The 25,476-nt window shown below is 40.3% G+C and overlaps 1 protein-coding gene across 1 annotated transcript in view; it reads right to left on the bottom strand.

The window, feature by feature from the left end:
* The window catches only part of LOC103664303 (phospholipid-transporting ATPase IB), a 565,982-nt gene that overhangs the window by 418,628 nt on the left and 121,878 nt on the right, over nucleotides 1–25,476 (bottom strand). Inside the window, exons 3-10 of the mRNA XM_040621665.1 lie at nucleotides 12,729–12,828; nucleotides 12,157–12,255; nucleotides 10,921–10,966; nucleotides 10,242–10,282; nucleotides 5,354–5,427; nucleotides 3,211–3,280; nucleotides 2,057–2,184; nucleotides 728–839 (exon numbers count right to left, since the gene is read on the bottom strand). Of these exons, the coding sequence (XP_040477599.1) occupies nucleotides 728–839; nucleotides 2,057–2,184; nucleotides 3,211–3,280; nucleotides 5,354–5,427; nucleotides 10,242–10,282; nucleotides 10,921–10,966; nucleotides 12,157–12,255; nucleotides 12,729–12,828 (670 nt within the window). The remainder of the gene's footprint in view (nucleotides 1–727; nucleotides 840–2,056; nucleotides 2,185–3,210; nucleotides 3,281–5,353; nucleotides 5,428–10,241; nucleotides 10,283–10,920; nucleotides 10,967–12,156; nucleotides 12,256–12,728; nucleotides 12,829–25,476) is intronic.

Genomic DNA, 25,476 nt, shown 5'->3' with positions numbered 1-25,476 from the left:
TTTGAACTAAGAAATACAGTCAAATACATGCTTTGGAAGTGATACAAAAGAGTAGATAAGCTGAAAAGCTGATTCTCATGAACAGCAACCATTAGCAAAATAAGATCCAAAAGATACCAAAGAAATATAAGAAATGACACATTGGGACACTGATTTATACAGAATTTCAAAAGCTGTCTGGTAAAATACGTCATAATACAAAAATGCGGGCTGCCGTAAATTCACAAATATTTTGAAAATCATTAACAGAGAAAGAGCAAAATCATTTTAACTTAATTTTTTGGTGTATGAACTTTTGTGTATAAATATTAGTTCAAAAATAACTGATTTTAAATTGCCAAGGATTCAATTAAAAGGACAATTTACTATAAAATCCTAATTTGTGGCATGAGGAAGAGAAGAAGAGATATAAGGAAGATAGAATGAATCTCTGCTTAAGTCCAGAAGATACAACAAGTTAGAACGGATTGTCCCCCAAATCTGGAAAAAACAAAGACCATCGATATATCAAACAAGAGGTAACAAACATCTGATAGAATAATGGAAATCCAGGAAAAACTATCCAAGGAACCAGAAATAAAAGGTACTTCCTTTCTAAATTTAGGTTCACAAACAAATTTGCGCCCCCTAAATGCAACACCTGCATTTGCACTCTCTATTCCATAAAAATGGACAGAAAAAATAAAGACTGAAATCAGCATTGTTTTTCAGCATAGAAATGTTTTACCTGCATGAGTTTGGTGTCGTGTCCAGTATAAACAACTATGCCAAAGACCCACTGAGTATTTCTAAGCTGTGTACCTCTTAATAAGATCTGGTCAGGCCCAAGGGGAACAGGGCTAAAAATAAGAAACAACATTTATATTTAATGATAGTTTGACAAATGAGCAAGAGCTTTCCCCCTTAAACATAAACCCACAATTAATCAATTAATTTGATCGTTTCTTTTAGTCAAATTTGAATTATTTCACTGAGACAGAGAGGCAATAAAGGTTACCATTGCCTTCCACTACAAAAAAAAAAAAAAAAAAGGACCCACAAATAAAAGTTTTATCCTATCCATTCATCACTATCCATGTTAGAGGGAATTGCATTTTCTAAAAACCCATTGGTATAAAACTCCACACCCAAAAAGGACATTGCTAAAATAACCAGAAGCGTATTTATTGGGAACCCCAGTTTATTTTATAGACTCTAAAGTTAGAATATCAAATTTGTCAAGAATGACTTAATGACTAAATAAAAGGATGAGTGGAATGTAAAAATTCAAAATGGGGAGCCTATGGAATGGCTCTGCATGCTAAAAGAAAACCAAGAAAGCAGTCACAGTTGTCATAGTTATTTGGGGTTGATTCCCGCGGTTAGGTGCTTCCCTTTGGGTCTGTTCAAAATACAAAGGTGGGAAGCATCGGTAGGGAGCATGCAGATTAAAGATGGGTAGAAGGGAGAAACTGCACCCCAACATAATGACAAAAATGACTCTCCAACAATCAAACAAATGCCAAGAGGACGAAGACAACGCAATATCGACAACAGGGCAGTGAATATTCTAAAGAAAGAGTAATTGCTGTTCCTTCCACTCAACTTTATAAAAACAAACGCTACTTAGAAGAATGTTAGTCAAAAAAAAAAAACAAACGGATGTTTCTCTAATTAATAGATTAGCTCTTAAACGCTTGATATGCTTCTCTTCTGCTTTTCTGGACAATTTTATGTACCCCAAACTACCTCTCCTTCCTGACAGGTAATACACACAGAAAAATAGCCGTGCCTTTAATCTCATTTCAGACCCTGGGGCTGTTTTTCCTGCCAAAAATCAGTTCTTTCCTTAAATTTAAGGAAGAAGGTTTATATCGACTGAAATTGTGCTTCAGGAAAAGCTCAGTCTCTCATATCTAAGCTAAACATAAGAAATCTCACAGTTTTAAAATATTTTGAAACCAAAAAACAAGCTGATATTTTACCAACTCCAGTAATTCTTAGTCCCATTTAAGAACAAAAAAATAAATGAAATAAAATAAAATAAAAACAAAACTAAGAAAAGTGAAAGTGATACCTTTTCCCATCTACGTGCAAGTTTCCAGTGAAGTCATAGAGATGGCGGTTGGGTCCCTCACATTCTATAGTTCCAGATAACTTCATCAATACTTCCCTTGTTTGCATGTCAGCAGTGTGACTCAGACCCTAAAATGTTAAACCAAAAGAGGAAACAGTCTTCCAGGTTTGGGGACAACATTCACAACATTCAGCATCCCCATCGTTAACCCAAAGGAAATAACGAATCATCTAAAATGGAGTCACTGGGGAAGCTAAAAAATCAAGGTACCAGCCCCTCAAGATAGACTTCCCAAGCAGCCTTTGCCATAGCAACCTAATGTAAAAGTTTCCAAAGAATTCCATGAAGTGCAAAGTGAAGGTTCTCCCACTGTGCTGGGAACATCCATGTTCTTACAAGTAACCACATACTCAAGCACCTTGCAGAGAGCACTCTATTAGCTCTACTTTCATTCAAGTCATAAAAACAGAATAAAGCATTCTTTTAATATAATGTTATATTAGTATTATAGCTAGTACTCAGCAACTCTTCTTTAAACGGAAAAAAAAAAACCCTACCTAATTCAAATATCTAAGGTAGAAAAGAAAGACAGGTGGATAGAATTAACAAATTCAACTTTATGCAACAGAAAATTTGAGTGTCAAATGCTTAAAATTCGTGTTACAGTAAAGACCATTTTTCATTCTAGAATTAAAGTGTATGGTAAGAACAGACTTAAGGCATAGAAATTTTGTATTTAATGTGTTACTCTCTAGAATTAAAGTCTCAGTTAAAACAACAATGTAAAGTAAGGTACCCAGAGCTTGTCTACAGTATCTCTCCATAAAGATGATGCCCTTTCCAACACACAGCTCAACCTAGCTGAAAGGATCTCTTTCCACCTGCACGAACAGACGTAGATCTAAGACATAAATTAAGGCAGGATACGCTTCATGACCCATACTTGGATGAAGCTCACTTTTTCTAACCTGTTGTCTCTCTCAAGAGGTTCCCTTCATAATAAAAGCCGCGTTCTTCCCATGGGTTCCATTAGGGTTAAGGCATAACCCTTTCTAGCAGAACATTTTTCTCTAGAAAAAGCACTGACTAGTACAGTGGACCAAATTTTCAATTTGGGCCTCCATAACAACACGAGTCATAAAAGCTTACTTTACCTGACGTATTTTAAGGTTCGTCTCCCCATCTAGATTGGCTGTTTCAACATAGCACATTGCCTGAGGTTCACTATGGAGAGAGAAATTTAAAAAGCCAAAGTTTAGGAAGATCCCCTCCACAAATTCCCAGCTCATAAAGTCTCTACCATGGAAACTGTGTCTGCTGACTGGCCCTTCAACCACTTTCATAGTAACTGGCCAGAAAGCGCGCCTCTTTGAGGCTCAACACCAACACAATTGTATTGTGTTTTCCCAATGATCCACCCTTCCAGGCCCCACATACTGGCTGCTTGACCTTAAGTAGCAGAAATAATGGAAGAAGAATGAGAAGAGGACTGGTGGGTTAAGGGAAACACAGCATGTTCCAGCTAAGACCCCACCACTGTGTTTGGATGACCGTTAGAGTCTGAGACTCGGCCCGCTCCTGACCAAAAGAGCAGCGCTAGACACAGCCAGTACAAACACTTCTTTTGAAGAACATTACAGCCAGAGTTCAGCAATCGGGACACAGGCTTGGCAAGCCTTTTCTTCCCTGCACCTTTTACTATGTCAACAGGTAACTTTTTAATCAAAACATCCAATTTTAAGGACAGAACCCTTGAAGAGTAACAACAAGCATGGTAGGGGCGCCTGGGTGGCTCAGTCAGTTAAGTGTCTGCCTTCAGCTCAGCCTATGATCCCAGGGTCCTGGGACTGAGGCCTGCGTCAGGCTCCCTGCTCAGCGGGGAACCTGCTTCTCCCTTTCCCTCTGCCTCACCCCCTGCTCGTGCTCTCTCTCTCTCTCTCAAATAAAATCTTAAAAAGAAAAAACAATAAGCATGGCAGATACTGTATTGTTACTTCTAATCACTGGGGTTAGGTGCATAGTTAGTGGTCAAGAGAAGTCTATAACCCACTGACTAAGTTAAAATCTCCTACTGCTACCTTTGTGGGCTGTGTGGACTTGGAAGTTGTTTAATCTCTGTTTCTGTGTTTTCTCACATACAAAGGAGGGATACCAAGGGTTTGGGGGAAGAGTAAATGGGATAATGTACTCAGTGGACTGCTTAGCACAATGTACAGACTCAAACAGTAATGAGCATCCTAGAAACATGTTGTCAGCTCAAACCATCTCATACTAAAACCAAGTTTTCTGAGGGTTATGGTGAAAACTCATGCTCCAAACTGTCAACTGATCTACATTTCACTATTTCTCTTGTTACCAATCAATACAGACATACATGAGTCCTGCCCTGTGTATGCTCTTCCTTCTCTATGGGCCTGGGATCCTATTTTTAAACCTTTTATCTCAAGCAGAAAATTTATGCTAAGGCTTAGAATCCAATGTAGGATCAAACCCAATAAAAGCAACACTGTCTGCATTCAAAGAAAATGCCAACAGTGTGAGCATCTAGGAGAGTCCCTAGATGCCAGTCCCTGCAGCACATAAACATAGGAAGTTTTAGTCCTATCACAGAAATTAATCTTGAACTCATGAAAAGAAATTTATTCATATCCTAATTATAGCACTCCATCTTGGATATATACTTTTATGTATCAAGCCAAGGAAAAGTCATGGACTGCTCGGTCCATTATTCATGTCACTTAGTGATTGGTGACACCTTCCAGCATGAAACTACCTGGAGAACATGGCAATGGCACTTGGGCAGAAAGGGGGATACAATGTAGATGAATGAAGGGGCAACACCAACCACAGGTCATGTCTCTGCTGTGAACATGGCCCAGATCTCTGAGAAGCTAGTAAAGGAGGCCCTGGCTCCATGGGAAGGCTCCTGGCTGGACCCACCAGAAGACTGGTTCTCAAGCCTCAGAGAGGCTGCAATCTGCATGTTACTGATGGAATCACTCCACTGCTCTGGGGAGTCTCCTATGAAGGAGGAATAGCCCAGAACTGCTACGAGACTAAAATGAATCAGTACATCTAAAAGAGTTCTATGAAAGTACAAGGGAATGGAGAAAGAAAATTTAGGATTAAGGCAGGAACAAAAAAAGGCAAATGACAAGTAAGAGAAGAACAGGCTGGTGAGAGAAGGCTGGTGTCTCTGGGGGATGGAAGGGAGAGGGTGGCTTGTGATTCCTGTAGTCACCACTTCATGTTTTATTCACAGTTATTTCAAACAATGTGCCCACTCGCACACCTGACCTGGAGGACAGCAGGGCCATGTCTGCTGGGAGGTACTGCCCATTGATGACCTTCACAATGTCTCCCACGGCCACCTAGAAAACCAAGGACAAGGACAGAGAAGCGTGAAAGACAGGAAAGCACAAACAGTCATTAAGGTAGTTAAATATTTGAAGAAAAAATTACTACATAATTATGCCATGACGCTTAAGGCAAAAGCCCAAATTATTTTCCTTGACAAGAACAGAAGGAAAACATTTCAATACAAATGATAATATTGCCTTTCTACAGTGATGTTGAATAAAAAAGAAACAAAAAACAAAGGGACAGTAAGAAAAGAGAAGAGTCAGAACAACTATCAAGGTCTTACTTTCTTACGATTATTCCATCTACTTGCAAATCCCCACTTTTGAACTTGGGAACAATCGCCAAGCTGTACACAGTAAGGGAGACTGGTTAAGTGCACAGCTCCAGAGCCAGTCTGAATGCCAGGCTCAAGTCCCCAGGCTGGACTCCTTGCTAGCCCTGAGTAACCCGGAGCAAGTTAGGTAAACTCTGTGGGCATCAGCCTTCTCATCTATGCATATAATGAGGTTGACAGCATATATTTCATGGGGTTATTGCAAGGGTCAATTGAGTTAACACACCTAAATTTTCTCCATTTTACAAATGGGGAAACTGAAGCTCAAAGAGAAATAACTTGATCATGGTCCACACAGCCTGTAAGTGTTAGACCCAAGATTCAAAACCGAACAATGGGCCAGTGTGGTCTGATTACAAGGCAATACTGAATTCATCCATGAACAGTACATCTAAAAGGTCCCCTGGAAACACACCACTTAAAACAGAGAAGATTTGTACAGCCTCAAGAACTTGCCAAAAAGAGTCACAGCCAAAGTCAGAGACCACCTAGGGAAACAGACTCTCCAGACACAAGACCCCAAGCTAAAGAAAAAGGCCTTAATCCGCTGAACATGGGCACCATGACCAAGAGTCTGTAAATGCTTTACATGACGTCACAGAAGTACCCAGCTGGGTAGAATACGGCTTTCAAGTCAGGCAGGCTGAGGTTCAGATCTGAGCTTCACTAGCCCTGGGATCTTGGCAAGTTCTTCACTTCTGTGAGCTCTAGCGTCCTCACTTATAAAATGGAGAAAGACCAACACTTACCTTGTAGGGCTGATGCAGTGATTAAGGAAGTACATGCAAGCACCTGGCCTGAATCAGGCACGTGCTTAGTGTCAGTATCTGCTAGCAGGGGTATAACCGAATGGACACTATGAGTGTGAAAGTCCCAGAGGCCACGATTCTCAGAGAGCACAAGAACAAAGGCTGTTCTCAGCACATGTGAGTAAGTTCAAAACTCAACATGGGCACTATGCCTTCCTTCTTATTCTAATGCATGTTACTATTCTCTTAGAAATCAAGAATTTCGAACCGAATACTTCAGAAATACGTATGAAAGTAATATTCATGAAAGACTCCTGGATCTTGCAAGCTAGGAGAATGGCACTGGCAGGTGACTATATTTAACTTTTTATTAGGAAAAAGGAGGGTTTACTAAAAACATGTCCTGCTAGTGTTTTGAAACAAAACACTATCAAAGCATGTGGGGAAGTAAGAAATCAGGCTCAATGTAAGGAAGGGGGGTAAAAATTAAATTCCAGAACCACTGTATGTTTGAAGTTAGTATCAACTTAAAGCCAAAAGGAAGGCCTATAAGTATATTCCACATTCCACAATAAAAAGAAAATCAAAAAATAGGGGCTACTGAGCTATTTGAACAACCATCAGTACAAAAGTAAGGAATGCTTATGAAAACTGAAAATGTTTTAAATGTAAAAGAATTTTATGTGAATAGTTTAATTATATTAAAAAAATCAGAAGAAGCTGTTAGTTAAAAACTAGAAAGGAAAATTGGGCATGTTTTCAAAAGAAAAAAGGCAGTGGATTTTTTCTTAATTCAGTGGGAGGACAAGGGAAATTATGGCTTTCTCCTATCTTAGTTATTTAAATAAAGAAACATTCATATCCCAGTCACAAAGTTCCGAGAAGTTCCATGCACATGAAAAACGACGTGGTTGGAAATGTGTTTGAAAATGGTTTTCTATTTGGTAGTCTTATGCATGGTTGTCCCTTGAGTGTGTGAAGTTTCCCAAATGAGAATTCTTATGATGAGAAAGAACCCCCTCTAGATCCCTGAATCCACTCTAGCCTCAGAGGACTTCTCAAGCTTCTTAATTTTGAAGAGTAAGCTCAAAGGCCTTCTCAAAGTCACCCAACGCTATGGAGTTGCACTGAAGAGCTGCCTCCCAGCCTTCACTAACTACCGTGCTACAGCCCAAGGGACTGCCAACGCGAGCTCAGCGTTTCGGATTAGAGTTTTATTGCTTTGGGAAGCTTAAAGATAGCCAGGCCCACCTTGCCTGACATCTCTGGTATTTGGTACCTCTTATCACCCTTCTTCTTCCATATTCTCATCCTTGTTCTGAGCCACTCTGCAGATGTGTCTGGCTCTGCTTCCCATACACCTCAGACTTTCACCCAGTTCTCTCTGGAACAGCATTTCCCTCTTAAAATAGTCACCTCTCATTCATCCTTCAAGAGAACACCTGAACATCACATGAGGGAAGCCTGTGCTCATCTGAACCGATGGGTCTAGACTCGCCATCCCTCCCCTTTGTTCCAGAAGCATCTGAAGCATGCCCCTGCACAGAGCTCAGGACCGCACTGCATGCTATCCAGCTGCCTGCCACTCCCATGACACCAGTGGTTCGGGCCAGCGTCATCAGCCTCACCTGGGAACTTGTTACAAATGCAAAATCTAGGGCCCAGTGGAACTCCCAAATCAGAAATTCTTTTTTTTTTAAGATTTTATTTATTTATTTGACAGAGAGAGAGACAGCCAGCCAGAGAGGGAACACAAGCAGACTCCCAGTGGGAGGACGTGGGGGAGCCTGATGCAGGGCTCGATCCCAGGACTCCGGGATCACGCCCTGAGCCGAAGGCAGACACTTAATGACTGAGCCACCCAGGTGCCCCCCAAATCAGAAATTCTGAGGGGACATCCCACACAGCACTCAGTATTAGACCAGCCAGTCAAGCTACTGGGATGCCCACTGAAGGCTGAGAACAATGGTAGGCAGCTTCTTAAGGGCAGGGGCCGTGCTTTATTCTTACTTGCATCCCCAATGCCTAACACCATCTCTGGGACATGCTAAGAGCTGCATTTAAACAAACAAAAGCATTTTAATTGAAACAAAAATATTTGTGGCAAAGCATATAACAGGTATCTGGTTTGGGATTTTTTTTAACTTCAAATGTGTGTAGGAAATGGTAATGAGCTTTAGGAGTCTGTGAGGCCATCAATTCCTAGACCCAGAATTCAGAGACCATCACTTCATTTTCTACTGTTTCATGTAATGCAAACATCCAAATCCCAAGCATTCTTCCCTCCAGCCACTGTTCGTACCTTTCTGGGCCAGGGGAAGGTGTCAGGAAGCGCTTGGAGAAACAGAGGCCATTCCTAAGTGCAGTGGGAATCCTTGAACCCCCACAGCACTGAGCATTTCTAACCTCTATGAGGTCAAGAATTTCCAACCACTTGACCAAGAACCACAGACTTCTAATAAGAGGGAGGTCAATTAATATTGGCATTACAGGACTTCTAGATTGCTACCACGGTTAAGGTGTTATCACAAAACACTATAAAAAGACTTCACAGTTCTCTTATAACAAAGGAAACAAAACACAAACGAAGCTGAGAGCTGCAGTTACTGTACCACAGGTATTTTGCAGAGTAAAAGATCATAGAAGCATATTTAAACACTGCTTGTTAAATGGTTAGCAGGAGAAACTATTGGTAAGTGAACCTTCTAAAAAGTAGTTTTCTTTTGAAATCATGTTAATCAGCTTCAAATCCTGAAGTCAAGAAAGTCATCTCCCCCAAAAAAACATCTTGCAACCATTAAGAAGGTCCAGGTAAAACAGAGGCTCACTTAAAAAGCTAACTTTATCAGATACAAGATACCCAGATGGCACAGCATATTTCTTCTACATTTTCTATTCATCACTATAAACAACCCAAAAAACCCTCACCATCCCCAAACCCTCCCAACCTCACGTTTCCAGAGACGTGGAGGCAAGCCCTTCTCACTACTGTAAAGTTAAGAGCAGTGACTGCTGGTCATGACAAACAAGTTCAGGATCGAAACAGGCTGGCCTCCAACCCCCACTCCACCTCTGTTTACACTTCACAGTAAAACCTTAAACCCAAAACTCTTTCCACCAAAAACGTTAGAAGTGAGATTCTCCAAAGTTAGAAAATCTTCAAAAAAAAAACAAAACAAAAACAAAAACAAACCAAAAGCTGATTTCAGTTAGGAGAACAGAAGACCAGGGAAGAGGTTTCTTGGATTAGAGTTGGAAACTAGAGAATCATTTGCTATTTCAGAAGTATCCAACAGGATCAGTGAATTTCACAACTGTGAACTGACAGAATGAGCACTTTCCAGAAGAAGCAAGGAACTGAGTCAAGAGGCAGCAATTCTGAGTAAACCTCATGGGAAACTTCACGATGTAAAACTTACATGAAAGATTACTGATGTCTTAACCCGGACTTCATCTACTGCGATCAATACTAGCAATTACTTACAAGTCCCCAAACAGTACCTTTTCTGGCAGATCTTTAAAATTAGTGGTTTTTTAAAATTTTTTATTTAAATTCAATTAGTCAACATATAGTACATCATCAGTCTCATATGTAGTGTTCAATAATTTATCAGTTGCATATAATACCCAGTGCTCGTCACATCATGTGCCCTCCTTGATGCCCATCACCCAGTTACCCCATCCCCCCACCCACCTCCCCACCTCCAGCAACCCTCAATATGTTTCCTATAGTTTTTACCTCTTTCCACATAATGGTATGCCACATACCATTTCTTAACACTGAAAAAGAAAAAACAATGTACCAGTTAATATTGGTGATAATCAAAATAAAATCAGCTTTTCAAAATCTAAAAGGCTCCTTTCAAAATTTCACTTACTAATTTCAACATACCATATCTTCAGACATAAAGTCATACCACACCACTCCTCAAAATGGAGCCCCAATCCACGTACCATATATACATGATAATGCATACACCACACATATAGATACATGCATATAAGTTAAAACTAGCTGTATTTATCCCAGAAGAAAAATATCACCCTGATGTTATGAGATTAAACACACACACACACAATATGGACCTAATGTTCTAGAAATCAATACAGTAAAAAATAGAGAGGTAGGTAGCAATTATAAACCAAGGATGTGAATGGTTGGACTTTTTATAGGCCTAAAGTATGTCAAGTTCCTGAAATTTACCACCTTTTCTAAGCTTCTAAAATAGAAAAATTCTGTTCAAATCTTAATAGCCTGCGCTCACATTTTGTTGGATTGGTTTGTAATTTTGCTATTTCTTTAAAATATTTTCTAGATCATTTCCCTCCACTTAATACCATTAGCTACTTATTATAAATGCTTTAAATGTGGGTCTAGAGTTTTCTAGTGGAAAAAGTGATTCAGCCTGGTGTCTTACCTATTGTTTTCTTTTTGTTCACTGCATTGTCTGCCTTATGCCGCTTCTGTTACCAGAAAGAAAAGAAAGTTTTTAGATTCAAAAGTTCCAAATGCATAATTGAAACAGCAACAATAGATCAGGAGAGAAACAAGGCTCCAGGAAATGGACCTGCAGCAACGCAAACGCTGTGAAGCTCGGCTCAGAGGTTTGTGACCCAGCAGCACTCACTAAACTCAGTAGACAATTGTCACAAACATGGATGCCTTCTACTCTGGTGTCAGCCAGGACATTTTGGCTCCAACAAGAAAGGAGCACTCTGAAGTTTGAGGCTTCTTTTTTTTTTTAAAGATTTTATTAATTTATTTGACAGAGAGAGACAGTGAAAGAGGGAACACGAGCAGGGGAAGTGGGAGAGGGAGAAGCAGGCTTTCTGGGGCTCGATCCCAGGACCCTGGGATCATGACCTGAACTGAAGGCAGATGCTTAACAACGAGCCACCCAGGCGCCCCAGAAGTTTGAGACTTCTCATGCGTTGCTTCTTTTAGGTGAGACTAAAAGAATTACTCAGTATGATAAACCCAACAGCAACTGAATTCATTTTACTGGTAAAGAACTTTGAGAGATAAGTACTTCTGATTTGCATTCCATTTATTTGTTTACCTATTCCCAGAAAAAATGTACATAATGTGTGCTAGTGTATGTGTAAGCCTGAGAAAGAGAGACGGATGGGGGAGGGAAGGAGAGAGAGAGAGAAAGGGGAGGAGGGAGTGAGGGGTAGAGAGGAAGAGAAAGACCCTGCAGACAAGACCATAGACTGAGAAAAGGGGAGAAAGCATGAATATGATTGTAGCCAGTGAACTTGGAGATACACTGAGATAAGTCTGGGGAGAGAGAAGATTTCATAAAATCACCCCAGGCACAGCCGGCCCAATGCTGCTATAAGAGGCAGCAATACCACCTTTTTGCTACCCAAATTAGCAAGCTCTAAAGAAGAATTTAAGGAACATCAGTGATAAAAATCAAAGAGGGTTCACAGAGCTAACATTAGAAAACACAGTTGGAACTACTTCTGTGTCACTGTACAGGTATTTAAGACACTGAGTATACACACTCCCTCCCCAAAATACCATCATGAACCTTGAGAGGTTAAACTACTGACCAATTTCCTATCTTCAACAAAGAAAAACAGAACAACAAATAAATTACAAGTTATACTCAATACAAGGTTTTTATTATATGAAAGCAAAAACTTACAAAATCTTCTACAATCTCTTTGATGCCTGCAATTGTTAAAATAATGATCAGTGGTACCAGGGTGGTGTATCTTCCCGTTGGAGACACATCTGGAATTTGCTGTAAGACAAGAGACCAAAAGACGGAAGTTGACAAATTAACATTTTAAAATCAAAATCCTCTCTACAAAAAAGAAAATATGACACTCAACACTCACTCTTTGGACTTTTCTGTTCCATTTCTGTTTTACCAAAGTGATTACCTTCTTTTTAAAAACTAGCTACGTGTTTTACATATTTTAAAAATTTCATCTAACATTGCTATGTGTTTAAAACTGAAAAGGGGTTAAAAGTATGACTCTAGGGCCACTTTTCAGTGCCTGTTTTAGTAACTGCAATTATCCTTATGGCAATATCTAAAGAAGTCTGCCTTTATGCAGAGTTCATGTCTGTGCATGAAAACGATGACTGGATGAGGGGACAAATTACATTCAAGTATGATGACACTTTTTCAGTTAAGTGACCTTTCAGCAAAATCCCATTTTGCATGCAATTAACATTATGAATTTTAAATCACTTTTAAAAAAGCGTTACCTGTAATAAGGCAATGAAGAGGAAGAAGGCATTAGCAGCTCTTCTAATCTGCTCATACAAGAATCGAGGTAGAAACGTCAACACGCTGTACTTGGCCGTACTAAAAGTACAAAGAAAAATGCTACTGTCAGCACAGATGTAAATTCTACAAAGAAAACAAAAAGTTGAGAGAATTTTAAAAGTGGTTTTAAAAATAAAATATTTCAGAATTTAGGACAAGAAAATTGCTGTGCTGGCCCTGTCCCACAAAGATTTTGTAAAAGGGCACACCTGACAAGAAAATCTAATGTGATCTTTGTTTTCAAACTTAGATATATTTACTATTCACACACCGTAAGCAGAAAGATTTACCCGCCTTCTAAGAGCTCCAGTAAGCACGTCAAGAGTATTTGCTGGGCGTCTAGGTGGCTCAGTCAATTGAGCGTTCGACTCTTGGTTTTGGCTCAGGTCATGATCTCATGGGTCGTGAGATGGAGCCCCTGGCGGAGCTCCGTGACCAGCAGAGAGTCTGCTTGAGATCCTCTGCCCCTCCCCCTGTTCCCACTCTCTCCCTCTCTTTCTCTCTCTAAAATAAATAAATAAATCTTTAACCAAAGAAAAGAATATTTGTTAAAGGAAAATATGTTTCAAGGGTCCCAAGACAGAAAGAGGTACACATTCCAAATACAGCAAAAGACATGAACACTGAAATAAAGAGTGAGATAGAAACATTAATTGAGGGGCGCCTGGGTGGCTCAGTCGTTAAGCGTCTGCCTTCGGCTCAGGTCGTGATCCCAGGGTCCTGGGATCGAGCCCCGCATCGGGCTCCCTGCTCCGCTGGGAGCCTGCTTCTTCCTCTCCCACTCCCCCTGCTTGTGTTCCCTCTCTGGCTGGCTGTCTCTCTCTCTCTCTCTGTCAAATAAATAAATAAAATCTTAAAAAAAAAAAAACGTTAATTGAGCGATCCTCGTGAGTAGAATTATCCCTGGATGTGTGATGTGTGACAATTCTTAATATAAAGCCACTGATTCGACGTAGCAAGTCAACTCCATAAAGGATGCGCTGGGTCCCAGGCGTGTGTGTAACAGGTCAGTGTGTCCCTCTAGATCCCTACCACAGGGGTTTATTCTTTCAACCACACTGGAATAAACTCCATTCCTATCACACCCTTTATTTGGCCACCTTTGCTCATGCTTGTTTGGAATTTTTTCCAGTCTTATTGAGGAATAATTGACATACATCGCTGCACAACTCAGGCATATGGCAGGATGTTCTGATTCACATATATTGTGAAATGGTTACCACAGCAGGTTCCGCTAACACCCATTTTCCCATGTGGGTACAAGAAAAAAGGAAAAAATAATAACTTTCAGATATATCATGCTACTGCCGCATGTTGTATACGACATTCCTTGTATGTATTTATCTTACAGCTGGAGGCTGTACCTTTGCGCCACCTTCTCCAATTTCTCTCCCCCCCACTTCTGGTAATCACAAATCTTATCTTTTTCTATGAGTCTGGATTTGTTTTGTTTTGTTTCTTTAGATTCCATGTGTGAGATCATAGAACATGTCTTTCTTTTCTGATTTACTTAGCATGCCTTCAAGGTCTATCCATGTCACAAATGGTAGGATTCTGTCATTTTCTGTGGCTGAGTAATATTCCACTTTATGTATATACCACAACCTCTTCATCCATCAGTGGACACTTCAGCGGTTTCCATGTCTTGGCTATTGTAAACAATGCTGCTATGAACGTGACCGTGGAGATATCTTTTTAAGTTAGTGTTTTCATTCCCTTTGGATATATTCCCAAAAGTCGAACTGCTAAATCATAGGGTAGTTCTATTTCATTTTTTGAGGAAACTCCATACTGCTTCCCGTAGTGGCTGCACCAGCTTATAGTCCCACCAAGAGGGTTCCCTTTTCTCTCTATCAATGCCAGCATTGTTATCGCTTATCTTTTTGATGGTGACTATCCAAACCGGTGACACATGATAGGACCTTATGGTTTAATTTGCACTTCTCTGATGACTAGTGATGCTGGGCATCTTTTCATGTGCCTATGAAAGCTTTTCATATATCTTCTTTGGATAAATGTCTATTCAGGTACTTTGCCCATTGTTTAATTGGGTTATCGTTTTTGGCCATTAAGCTGCAGGAGTTCTTTGTATATATTACATATTAGCCCCCTATCAGATACACAGTTTGCAAATATTTTTTCCCATTCCAAAGGTTCTCTTTGCACTTTACTGATGGTTTCTTTTGCTGTGCAGAAGCTTTTCATTTTGTTGCTTGTGCTTTAGATGTCACATCCAAAAAATCATCACCAAAACCATGTCAAGGAGCTTTTTTCCTATGTTTTCATCTAGGAGTTTCATAGCTTCGAGTCTCATGTTTTAGTTTTTAATCCATTCCAAATTAATTTTTGTAAGTGGTGTAAAATAGGGGTCCAGTTTCATTCTTTTACATGTGCAAATCCAATTATCCCAGCACCATTTATCTAAGAGACTATCTTTTCTCTCTTGAGGATTCTTGGCTCCCTATCCAAGTATCAGGGGACCCTATATGTTTGGGTTTATTTCTGGGCTCTTGATTATGTTCAGTTGGCCTATTTGTCTGTTTTTATGCCAATACCATACGTTGTGAGGACTATGGCTTTATAGTATAGCTTGAAATCTGGAAGTGTAATACCTCCCACTTTGTTCTTCTTTCTCAGAATTTCTTTGGCTATTTGGGGTCTTTAGTGGTTCCACATAATTTTAGCAGTGTTTTTTCTACTTCTGTAAAAAAAATGCCATTAAAATTTCAATTTAATTTGTGTTGAATCTATAGATGCTCCCTTTTTTGCTTCCACCTGGGACATCCTCCGCATCCACATGGTGTCTCCATAACTAAACTGCCCTTCCCATCTTCCTCTCCCATTCAAACTCATATCTTCCATTGAGTTTGATCAAACCACAAAGACTCCTCTTCCTCCAAGCCCACAGGATGGTGTTTACACCTATATTATACGGTCTCTGCTTTGTTTTATATTTTATTTATCTATCCCCAGAATAGATTCTGGGAATATTAAGAATGCTTACTTCAACTTTGTATGTTCCCACCACAGAGCAGATAATCAATGAACAATGAATAATCTAAAGGCATAAACTGAGAAGCCAAAGGGGCAAAATGAACCATTCCTCTTTTGGCTGCTCGAAGATTTACCCATAAAAGTACCTGCTTGACTTCTAACTTGCCTTCCGAAGACATGATTCTGAAACAACTCTTACATGAAATATATTGTAGCAAGACTATCTAGCAGGTTTCGAATACACAACAAATTAGAAGCACCAAAATAGAAGAGCAAAGGGTCTTCTTTTGCTTAAGGTATTAAATATACATATTAAATAAAAAGTATATGGAACCACTTTTAAGACAGTTCAAACTTAAAGATTCTGACACCTGAAGGGATATCCCTGAACTAGCTAGAAAATGTGCTTGCATGGAGCCCCTACACACTTATGTAGCCCTTTGGAGTACAGGTTGTCACTGTGAAATTTTGCCAGACAGAAGATACTAGCTCAAATCAAGCTTATTAAAGCATAGGGAAACTATATCAAACTCATGCACATGATAAGCTCACAGTGCAAAGTTCTCTTAATTGCAGTTTAGCGGACAAATTCGAACAGAACACCATGCATTCCTTTATGGTGTACTGACCACTGAAATAAAGCAAACAACATTATCATACAGGAAACATGAAAATTCACACACTCTAAAACTAGAAAGCTTCTTATAAGGTAGTCTGACTGTAACATTTGAACCCCAGATTCCATCTGTATGAAATAGACACACACACACAGTTGGCACATGACCCCATCTTTGTGTGAACATTTCCCACTTGAGTAAAATACTAAGTATGCTTAAGGGGACCTACATGTCTCTGAAATGCCATAAAGGTAGAAGGTTGGATAAGAAAAAGATCCCAAACCAAAGATAAGATGGGGAAGGAAAGCAGACTAACTTTGATTCTAGTCGAAACAGAAAAGTGAGTCTAAAATATTTTCAGACTGAAATAGAATAAGCATAATCAATAATTCAGAGAAACTGACGTTCATGCAAGAGATGGCTGCTGTGTAGTAGTAAAACAATGCTGCTGGTCCAAGGACCACACCCTGACTGGCAACCGCCCTTGCACAGGTAGATTGGTTCAGATCTCCTATTTGAAGTCAACCCAGCTGAACACTATAAGACACAAAAGGATAAGAGACATTTACCATCCACTGTAGCAGGGGAAAGAACAATCCACAGGGTGAAATGGGTCAGTGAAGGAGGTTCCCAACAGAAGAGTTGTTCACCCAGGTGAATGAGTCACCCCCTAAAGATGCCCACTTGGACCACATGTGTCAGCATACCTACGAGGATGGCTGTTCACAGTGAGGACAGGCCCGGGCTCCAAGTGGTCCTGGGTATTTAGCACATCTTAGAGCCTGGGGAATGGGGACAAATGACCAGGAGAAAACCAGGGTTTCCTGTGGTTTACTCAGATTCTCTCTAAATATGTTAGACGGCTATTTCTTGAAATTAGGTGGCATGAAGAATGATCAGGGATTTGTCAAAAATCCATTCAGCCTTCCTTCAACGGATGTTTACTGAGCCCCATCTATGTACTATGCACTGTACCAGGCACTGCAGGGAACCAACTGGTCAAAAATGCATACCATCAAGAGAATTACATTCTAGAAGAAAAATCAGCGTGAAGAAAAATATATGACAGGATACATGTGCTAAATACCGTGGAGGAAAATCCATCAGGGAAGGAGGATACAGAGGGGTACACAGGTGGGATCCAGGGGAAGGGGCACAATTCTCAATGGCGCGATCAGGGAATGTCTCACTGAGAAGGCGATGGGTGTGCTGAGCCCTGGAGGAGGTGAATCAGCAGGAACATCTCTGCATGGGTACACAGGGCAAGAGTGTCACAGAGTGAGAGAACAGCACATGTGAAGTGTGGAGTGGGAGAGCTCCTGCTGTTCCTTCTGTGGGAGGGGCAGGAAGGGGCCAATGTGGATGGAGCCACGTGGAGCAGTATGAAGAGACCAGAACGGCCACATGCTGGCCTTTTCTTCTCAGGAACGGGAAGCCTCTGGAAGCCTCTGGATTCTAAGAAGACAAGCTCTGACAACAGCAACAACCTGTGAAGCCCCTCCCCTGGGGAACGTGGCTCAGCAGGGGTAGCACTCAATTATGTGTATGGTGGGCGTGCTTCTCTTGGACACTCGTAGGATCTGGCAAGTACGGGAAACAACCCATAGAGAAAATAGGGCCTGGCAAAAATGTGGGTCTGGGGCCAAGTCTGCCACAAATCACAAAGCACTGTGGAAGTCTGATCTCCGGAATCAGCACAAAGCAAGAACCCAGACATGACACTTGAGTACAATTTTCTAGCTGTGAGAAAAACCCGAGTTGACAACTGTTCTCCAAAGGAAAACCAAAAATGTAATAATTGCTCAAAGTGCAACTTCCCCTAAAACAAGCTTCCAGAAACCCAGAAATTAAACTAGCTTGACACTCCTCCCTGAAATGTAAGCAGTAAATCCACCTGAGGTATACATACAGCCAGAAGCATTGTTTTTATTCTCCTGCATTACATGGACATTACATTCTCTTGTATGTGCCCAATGAACAGGAAGTGTTCAATATTGACTGAAAGAGAAGAGGGCCCTTTTAAATAACTCCACAGGAGGCTGACTGTGAGCTGAACCAGTGCTCCATGATCATGCTCTGGAAACTTCCATTCCACCCAGGTCCTATAAGATGCCATTCACCTTTCTCCTCTCAAAATAGTCACTCAGCAAGGAGTTCTGGATTATTGAAGGTGGAAGACAAGAAAACACAGTGTCCTAAGAAAGTTGTTCATGTTCATTTCATAAACAACTTAATTCATTTGTCACTTAGTGTATTAAACTAACTCACAGAAAAGACCAAGAGTGAGTGAGACACTACATGCAAAGGCCAGGGGACCCCCTGCCATTCCTGCTGACGATGGTCATCAGGGCACAGCTGGGAGTCACCCAAGAGGGGGTGCCAATGGACAACAAAACCTACGGCCCTTCCCAGGTAGCACGGACTCCTGCTGCTTTGCCAACCAACCCCCCTAAGTTATATTCTGGAAATCCTCTCCAATATAGAAACTGCTGCTGATAAACAGGGATAGGACCACTTCACTAGAAATTTTCACTTCATTTGCCTGAACTACTGCAATTTAACCAGTTGCAAATAAAGGTTAAGAAGCTCATTTGAAAACAATGATATTGTTATTTTCGACACTTTTCCTATTTCTTAGTCTACAGCTGGGGAAAAACACTGCCTTATCTCATAGCTTGCTCCCAGAATGCAGGAAAGTGGACCTAGACCGATGCTGTCAGTGATACACCTCTTCATAGCACTTTATTATGGCTTACCTAGACCCTTTTAGCATATTCTTTATAATACACATCCAATGAGAAAAATGAGCTGAGTTCTAATCAACTTATAAATATACCTGTGAACATAACTGCATCAATTAGAGATTCCCTTTAATTCCTACTATATCGTGAGTCCCCATATTTTCAAATCTGTTCTATTATACATAATGTATTATTCAATAAAGAGCTCTGGACACAAAGCATTTATTTCAATACTTCCATGGAAACGTGGACAGGGAAGAAGAGAACAGAGAGACAATAACATTTTGAGCACAAAGCATGCTGCCAGGGAAACCTTCCACCACGGATGCCTCTCAGACAAGCAGTTCAAAAATGCAAGACACGCTGGGTGTTTATGGCTACTATCTTTAAATGTGGCACCTCTGAAAAGCAGGTTTTGTTCAATTAATTTACCAGAAAACCTGTGAACTTTAGGATATAAAGTCAACTGAAAAGAAGTTGTGAGACTCTCATCTTCAATAAAATGAAACAACAACTATTATGAGAATGCCTGACCTAAAGGCAAACAGGTCCCGGAGTCACAAATGAAGCCCAGTCCTGCCACTGCCCCAGAAGAAGCAGAACAGGTCCAAGTCTATTGCATTTCATTATACCTTTGGTCCTTCACTCAGAATTCAATATATTCTTTCTGAACACAGGGGAAAAAAGCCCAATCAAAAGGTCTTAGGCTGTCCTGAGGGCTGACATACTACAAGTCAAACAAGGTGTGAGAGGACTCTGAAATAGAGTCATCACAGTAGAAGTGTCTAAGGCCTGCTCACACTCCAGAGAGGCTGCTCTCAGTCGAGGAGGCAGGGCTACCGCTGGTTGCAAGGGCAGGTCGAAACTCATCAAAAAACCTCACTTCCCAAGCAGCCAGAGCCAGGAACTCCATTAATAAGCCAGACCTACATGGGATGGTAACCGAAGCAGACAAACTGGGAAACTAGCTGGAGATGCAGGGTTCGCTAGTGTGGAACGCACAAAAATTTCATTTAGGTCTGGATATAAAGCAAAAAACTGTGAGTCCTGCGTGCTACAAAGAGGCCAAGGAGTTTATGAATATCAAAACTCCAAGTGAGCAGTATCATTTTTAGAGTCGCACATAACTGCCAAACTTCATTCAAATGTTTAATTTTAATTCAAATTTTTCTGCTAGGTTTTCTGCCCTTTCCAGTGTGCATGAGGAACGAAGTATATGGCTCAACTTCTCATAAGTGAACATATCCATGTAGTCGTCCACTTGAAATTTCACATAGAGACGTGAGGAACGTAAGATTTTACCTGTGGGGTTCTGATAGCAACAAAGGCCCAAGCTAAAAAGTACCTGGCTTCGGACTCACAATTGTAAAATGGACACACACATTTATCACCTTTGTCCACTCAGGGACCATAAATTAGTAGAAAGGAATGTAAAAACACACAGCCATGGTTTTGAAAATGAGGAATGGAATCATCAGCAAAGAAGATTTTTCCCCCCTAAAATAGATTCTTTTCTGCTTTTGGCAAGATAGTTGTGTGTGTCTCTCTACAGTACCTTCTGAATAGGAGCGGCTGTGAGAGAAAATCTCCGGAGGGCACCATCACCTGCGGAGAGGCCCTGCTCCGACGGAGAAGAACAGGTTCCACTCTCAGAACTGTTTTCTGAGAAGATAAGTCAACCCATTTTTAAGAGAGTACTTCAGTTCTAGTAAGAGGGTCACTGCATTTGTCAAGACTCTCCAGAGAAATAGAACCAACAGAATGTGGATGTAGAGAGACGGTGAGATTATAAATTGTTCACACAATTATAGATTCTGACAAATCCCAAGATCTGCCATCAGCGAGCTGGAGACCCAGTGGTGTAGTTCCAGTCCAAACACAGGAAAAAGGATGCTGTCCCAGTTCAAAGGCTGTCAGGCAGGAGAGGTTCCCTCTTACTCAGCCTTTTTGTTCTACATAGGCCTTCAACTGACTGGATGAAGCCCACCCACACTGGAAAGGGCAATCTGCTTTACTCTAGGATTCAAATACTAATATAACCCAAAAGCATCCTCACAGAAACACCCAGAATGATATTTGACCAAATATCTGGGCACTCCATGGCATATACATAAAATGAACAATGGCTGTCACTTAACAGACAGGGCAGAGGCAGGCACACCCCACTGTGTCCAAGGGGCCTGTGGACAGGAAGAGAGAGGCATTAGCCTACAAAACAGAGGTGGCTCAGGAGGTGGAGACACGAATGATGGAAAAAGGATGGAGGCCAGGAGGGAAAGCAAGGCGAGCCAAGCCAGGAGATCAAGGTTAAGAGTCTGGAGAAAATTCAGGAGATAAACTATAAAGGGCTAAAAGCAGAGGCTTAAGAAAAGCAGCACTATTCTTCTCTTACAAACCCCCTTCTCCTGGCTGCTCAGAAAGTCCACACAGCCAGACTCCCTACACCCATGGCCAGAGAGCCAAAGATCATGCTCCAGCCAAACACTGAAACCTCAAGGAAGACAGAAAAAAGTCCTCCACATACTCACATTCAAAGTCCTTCACCTAAAGTCAAGCTTGCTATCTGAACCATGATCACAGAGCTCCCCTTGGTCTTCTGTGCTCTTTGGAAAATTACGAGATATGTGCAGAAATTTCCCATTATGAAAAAGAGATTCAAAAATGAAAATGAAAAAAAAAAGACTAGAGGAAACACAGTGCAGCAAACTTTAAAAAGAATACTTTTTAAAATGCTCACATCATCAGTTATCAGAGGATAATACATTCATATAAAACCAGGGTAAGGTGCTATTTTTAAAATATAACAGAATAAAAGAGCTATTAGGAATTAGAAGTACAACAGTCTAAGATAATCTAATCATAGAAGTGAAAAATAAAAGTAAACCTCCCAAAAAGTAGAACAACAAAAAAAGATGAAAAGTAGAGACCTAACAATACTGATACAAGAGTCAATATCCAACTATTAAGAGCTCTACAAAAGTTAGGGCAAGAAAACATTTTTTAAAAATATACGAGAAAATTCATCAGAATTCTAAGATAGAAGGTTTCTGATTGAAAGGCTTCACCAAGTACCTAAAACAACAAGAGACTTACACCAAAATTTAAAATTACAGAATATCAAGTATTTTTTAATTGCAAGATTATAAAAATAACTTATTTATAAAGGGGAAAAAATATCAGTGTTGAACTTAACAAACAGCTAGAGCCGTACTTCAGATTTCTATACCTAGCCAAACTATCAGATCCTCAAATTTACTTTTCATGTAGGCTTTCTTAAGAAACTGCTTACTGCAAGATGGGCTTCAACAATACTAGAGATTAATCAATAAATAAAACACACACACTCACACAGTATCCGAAAAAACAGGGAATTCAACTCAAAAGAGCAAGGCAGTTCTAGCATGATTGTTTTACAACACATCCACACAACAGCCCCTTTACCTGGGAAGGATGATGCTGAGGGGAAAAATAGAACTGAGACACTATTTTGAGATATTTCTTTTAAAATATAGGGAGAGGTTGATAATAGATAGCAATCTGAGGGGAGAAAAAAGGATATGCGAAAAAATGTTCTAGTAGAAAAATGAGGCAGAAAAAGCAAGTTACACTAGGAAGGAAACAAACATGATATACCATGTCAGTACTTGGCACCAAAGTCAAGAATTTAAATCTTCATCTACAAGAGAATTCAGAAAGATCATTTCTAAACCTCATTTAGAAATATGGTAGAAACCACAAAAGAATTAAAAACAGAATGAGTTCAAAGTGGGTGACTTTGGTAGAACAGAACCAGAATGGGAGAGATGGGGAGGGGGGCAAACTTCCACACTATTTCAACTTTTAACAATTTACATGTATTACTTTAATAATAACTTAATATTTTAAATTAAAATTAGTAGGATCCAGATGTAACTGTCAAGGGACCATCAGTTATTTTTAGCTCATTTCAGGAACGGCGTACATAAGGAGCTGTTTATTAGAACATGAAATTAGGCTAAAGACCTAATTTATTCTTACACTGCTTCCCACCACAAATGTTGTAGTAACCACTCATATGTGATATTAACCCCTACAGTCACTCCCTCCTGCCAGCAACGACTGGGCCCTACGTTAAAGAAGGAAATTCTAATCTACCCAACTTGAATCTAACAAGAAACAAACATCAGTACGACATCAGAGTATAACACTTTTACACAGTCGTTCCTTTGGGAAGAGCAGTCTGGCTTTCAGCACAAGAGTCTTTACCCTGTAACTCAGCCCACAGGAAAAAATGAGAGTAAAGTTCCTCCCCCTTAAATAGAAATCACTCTATGGTGAAGAGTATTAGCTTTTTAAGTTCTCTTACTTCCTTTAATCTCCTGCCAAATTCCTAGAACATCTTTCTTTCCTCTTTTCATCAAACCACATCCTTCTCCACTTCTGAGCCAACAGCCCAAGGGGTCATCTTCTCTAGCAAGCTTTTCCCTAATCATGTCTACCCAATGCACGATCTGTAATACACGCATTTCAACACTCAGTTTCTCTGGTGCGTGTGAAAGAGATAAAGCAGGAGCGGGAGGCAGGAAGAGAAAGCCATTTCTTCTCCTCTTACACACATACACACAGAGCTCTGGAGGGCCACATCAAATATCTATTCTCTTAACCACCTCTACGGCGCTTGTAGACAGAGCTAATCGCACATCTAGACTGACAGCATGGCGCCCCCTGCTGGCCAGGCATCATAGCAATGTTTTCCAAAATGAAAACTTCACTGGAGCGACACCTCCAGGCCAGAGGAAGATACGTTTCTCAGCAATTTTCTAAGGCAAGTCGTGTTAGTATAAAAACACAAGGCACATAGGGCCGCCTGGGTGGCTCAGCCGAGTTGAGTGGATGGACCTTGGTTTCCACTCAGGCCATGATCTCATGGGTCATGGGATTGAGCCCCAAGCCAACTCTGTGCTCAGCGGGAAGTCAGCTTGAAGATTCTCTGCCCCCTCCCCCTTCTCTCTCTCAAGTAAATACATACATCTTTAAAAAGAAAAAACACAATGCTCTGTAGTTCATTCCAAGTAATCCTAAAATGTTTTCTTGCCTTTTCATTTGGTTTACTCACTATATACCCACACTTAGATACAGGATTTGTGGGGCTTGTATACAATTTGTATACAACATGCATACAATTTGGGGATCCCACTTAAAGAAAATTACGAAATGACAAAAACAAAATAGAACACTTACTTAGAACAAGCAGAGAAATCACAACATAATTCATAAAACCTGAAACACACTGCATTGCAACTTCCAGAAAACACAGTATTTTTATTATCTATCTGGTGTTCTACAATACTTTCTCCCTTGTATTTCTTTATTTCATTTGCTTAGATCACTTCTTACTGGACAATTTGTGTAATAGTTTTTGCAGAAAGATAATTCATTCTTTCTTCTATGGTTGAGAAGTTATATTTCACTGATCTTTTGATAATGTTTCTTTCCACTTCACTATTCATGAAGAGCAGTAATGTCACAAAATGTTTATGATTGTTGTCAAATTCAGAGAACTTCTATCAAATTTTGTTTATAAATGAAACTTAAAATCAAAGATTTTTCTACAGACTAGCTTCTGGCCCCAGACATTTCAAACATTGTTCCTGCAATATGACCTACACACTTCCGTGTAATTTTGATACTTCTAACTCTGCACTGCCCTCGCACAACCCCAGGTGAGGAGATGACAGTAGGAACATTTCTGATACTTACTCCTATGCAGGGACAGTTAATAATTCATTCACAAAAGTGACTGCGTGCCACATAAATATATCTCTAAACCCACATGAAATGTTATTTCCTACTTTTCCTTACCCAGATCCCTACAATGCCACTCCAATGCCATCTAACGAAAGAGGAAGTGTCATAAAGGGTAAAGTCCAATTGAAAAGAGGCAGTGGTCCTAACTGATCGGGGTTCAAATCTATTTCCTATACAAAAGTCATTGGCCATATAAGCATGCGGTAGCCTCCCTCCCGGGGCCTGGGAATGAGCAGATGTCCTGAAGCTTATGCTCCATTAGCTTCAAGTAAACCTGCCTCTCTGGATATATACATAATCCAATACAAATATATAAGCAACCTACACATGATTATTTAAATAACAACCTATATGCTTTTCTATAATTTTCTCTAAGCTTATAAAATCCTACAAAGACATGGATACATATCTACACGTAGACAGTTCCCCATATTCCACAAAAATGGGACAATATGCCATTTTCTGAATTTTGCTTTTCTCAACACTGCAAAATCCCTGCAAGTCAAGGGTACAGCTCTAATTCATTTTTTTAAGATTTACTTATTTCA

Source organism: Ursus maritimus, unplaced genomic scaffold (assembly GCF_017311325.1).
Source record: "Ursus maritimus isolate PB19 unplaced genomic scaffold, ASM1731132v1 scaffold_10, whole genome shotgun sequence".
NCBI classification, from domain to species: domain Eukaryota; kingdom Metazoa; phylum Chordata; class Mammalia; order Carnivora; family Ursidae; genus Ursus; species Ursus maritimus.
Note: the sequence above shows the minus strand (reverse complement) of the source record. Positions and strands in the feature narration are given on the sequence as shown.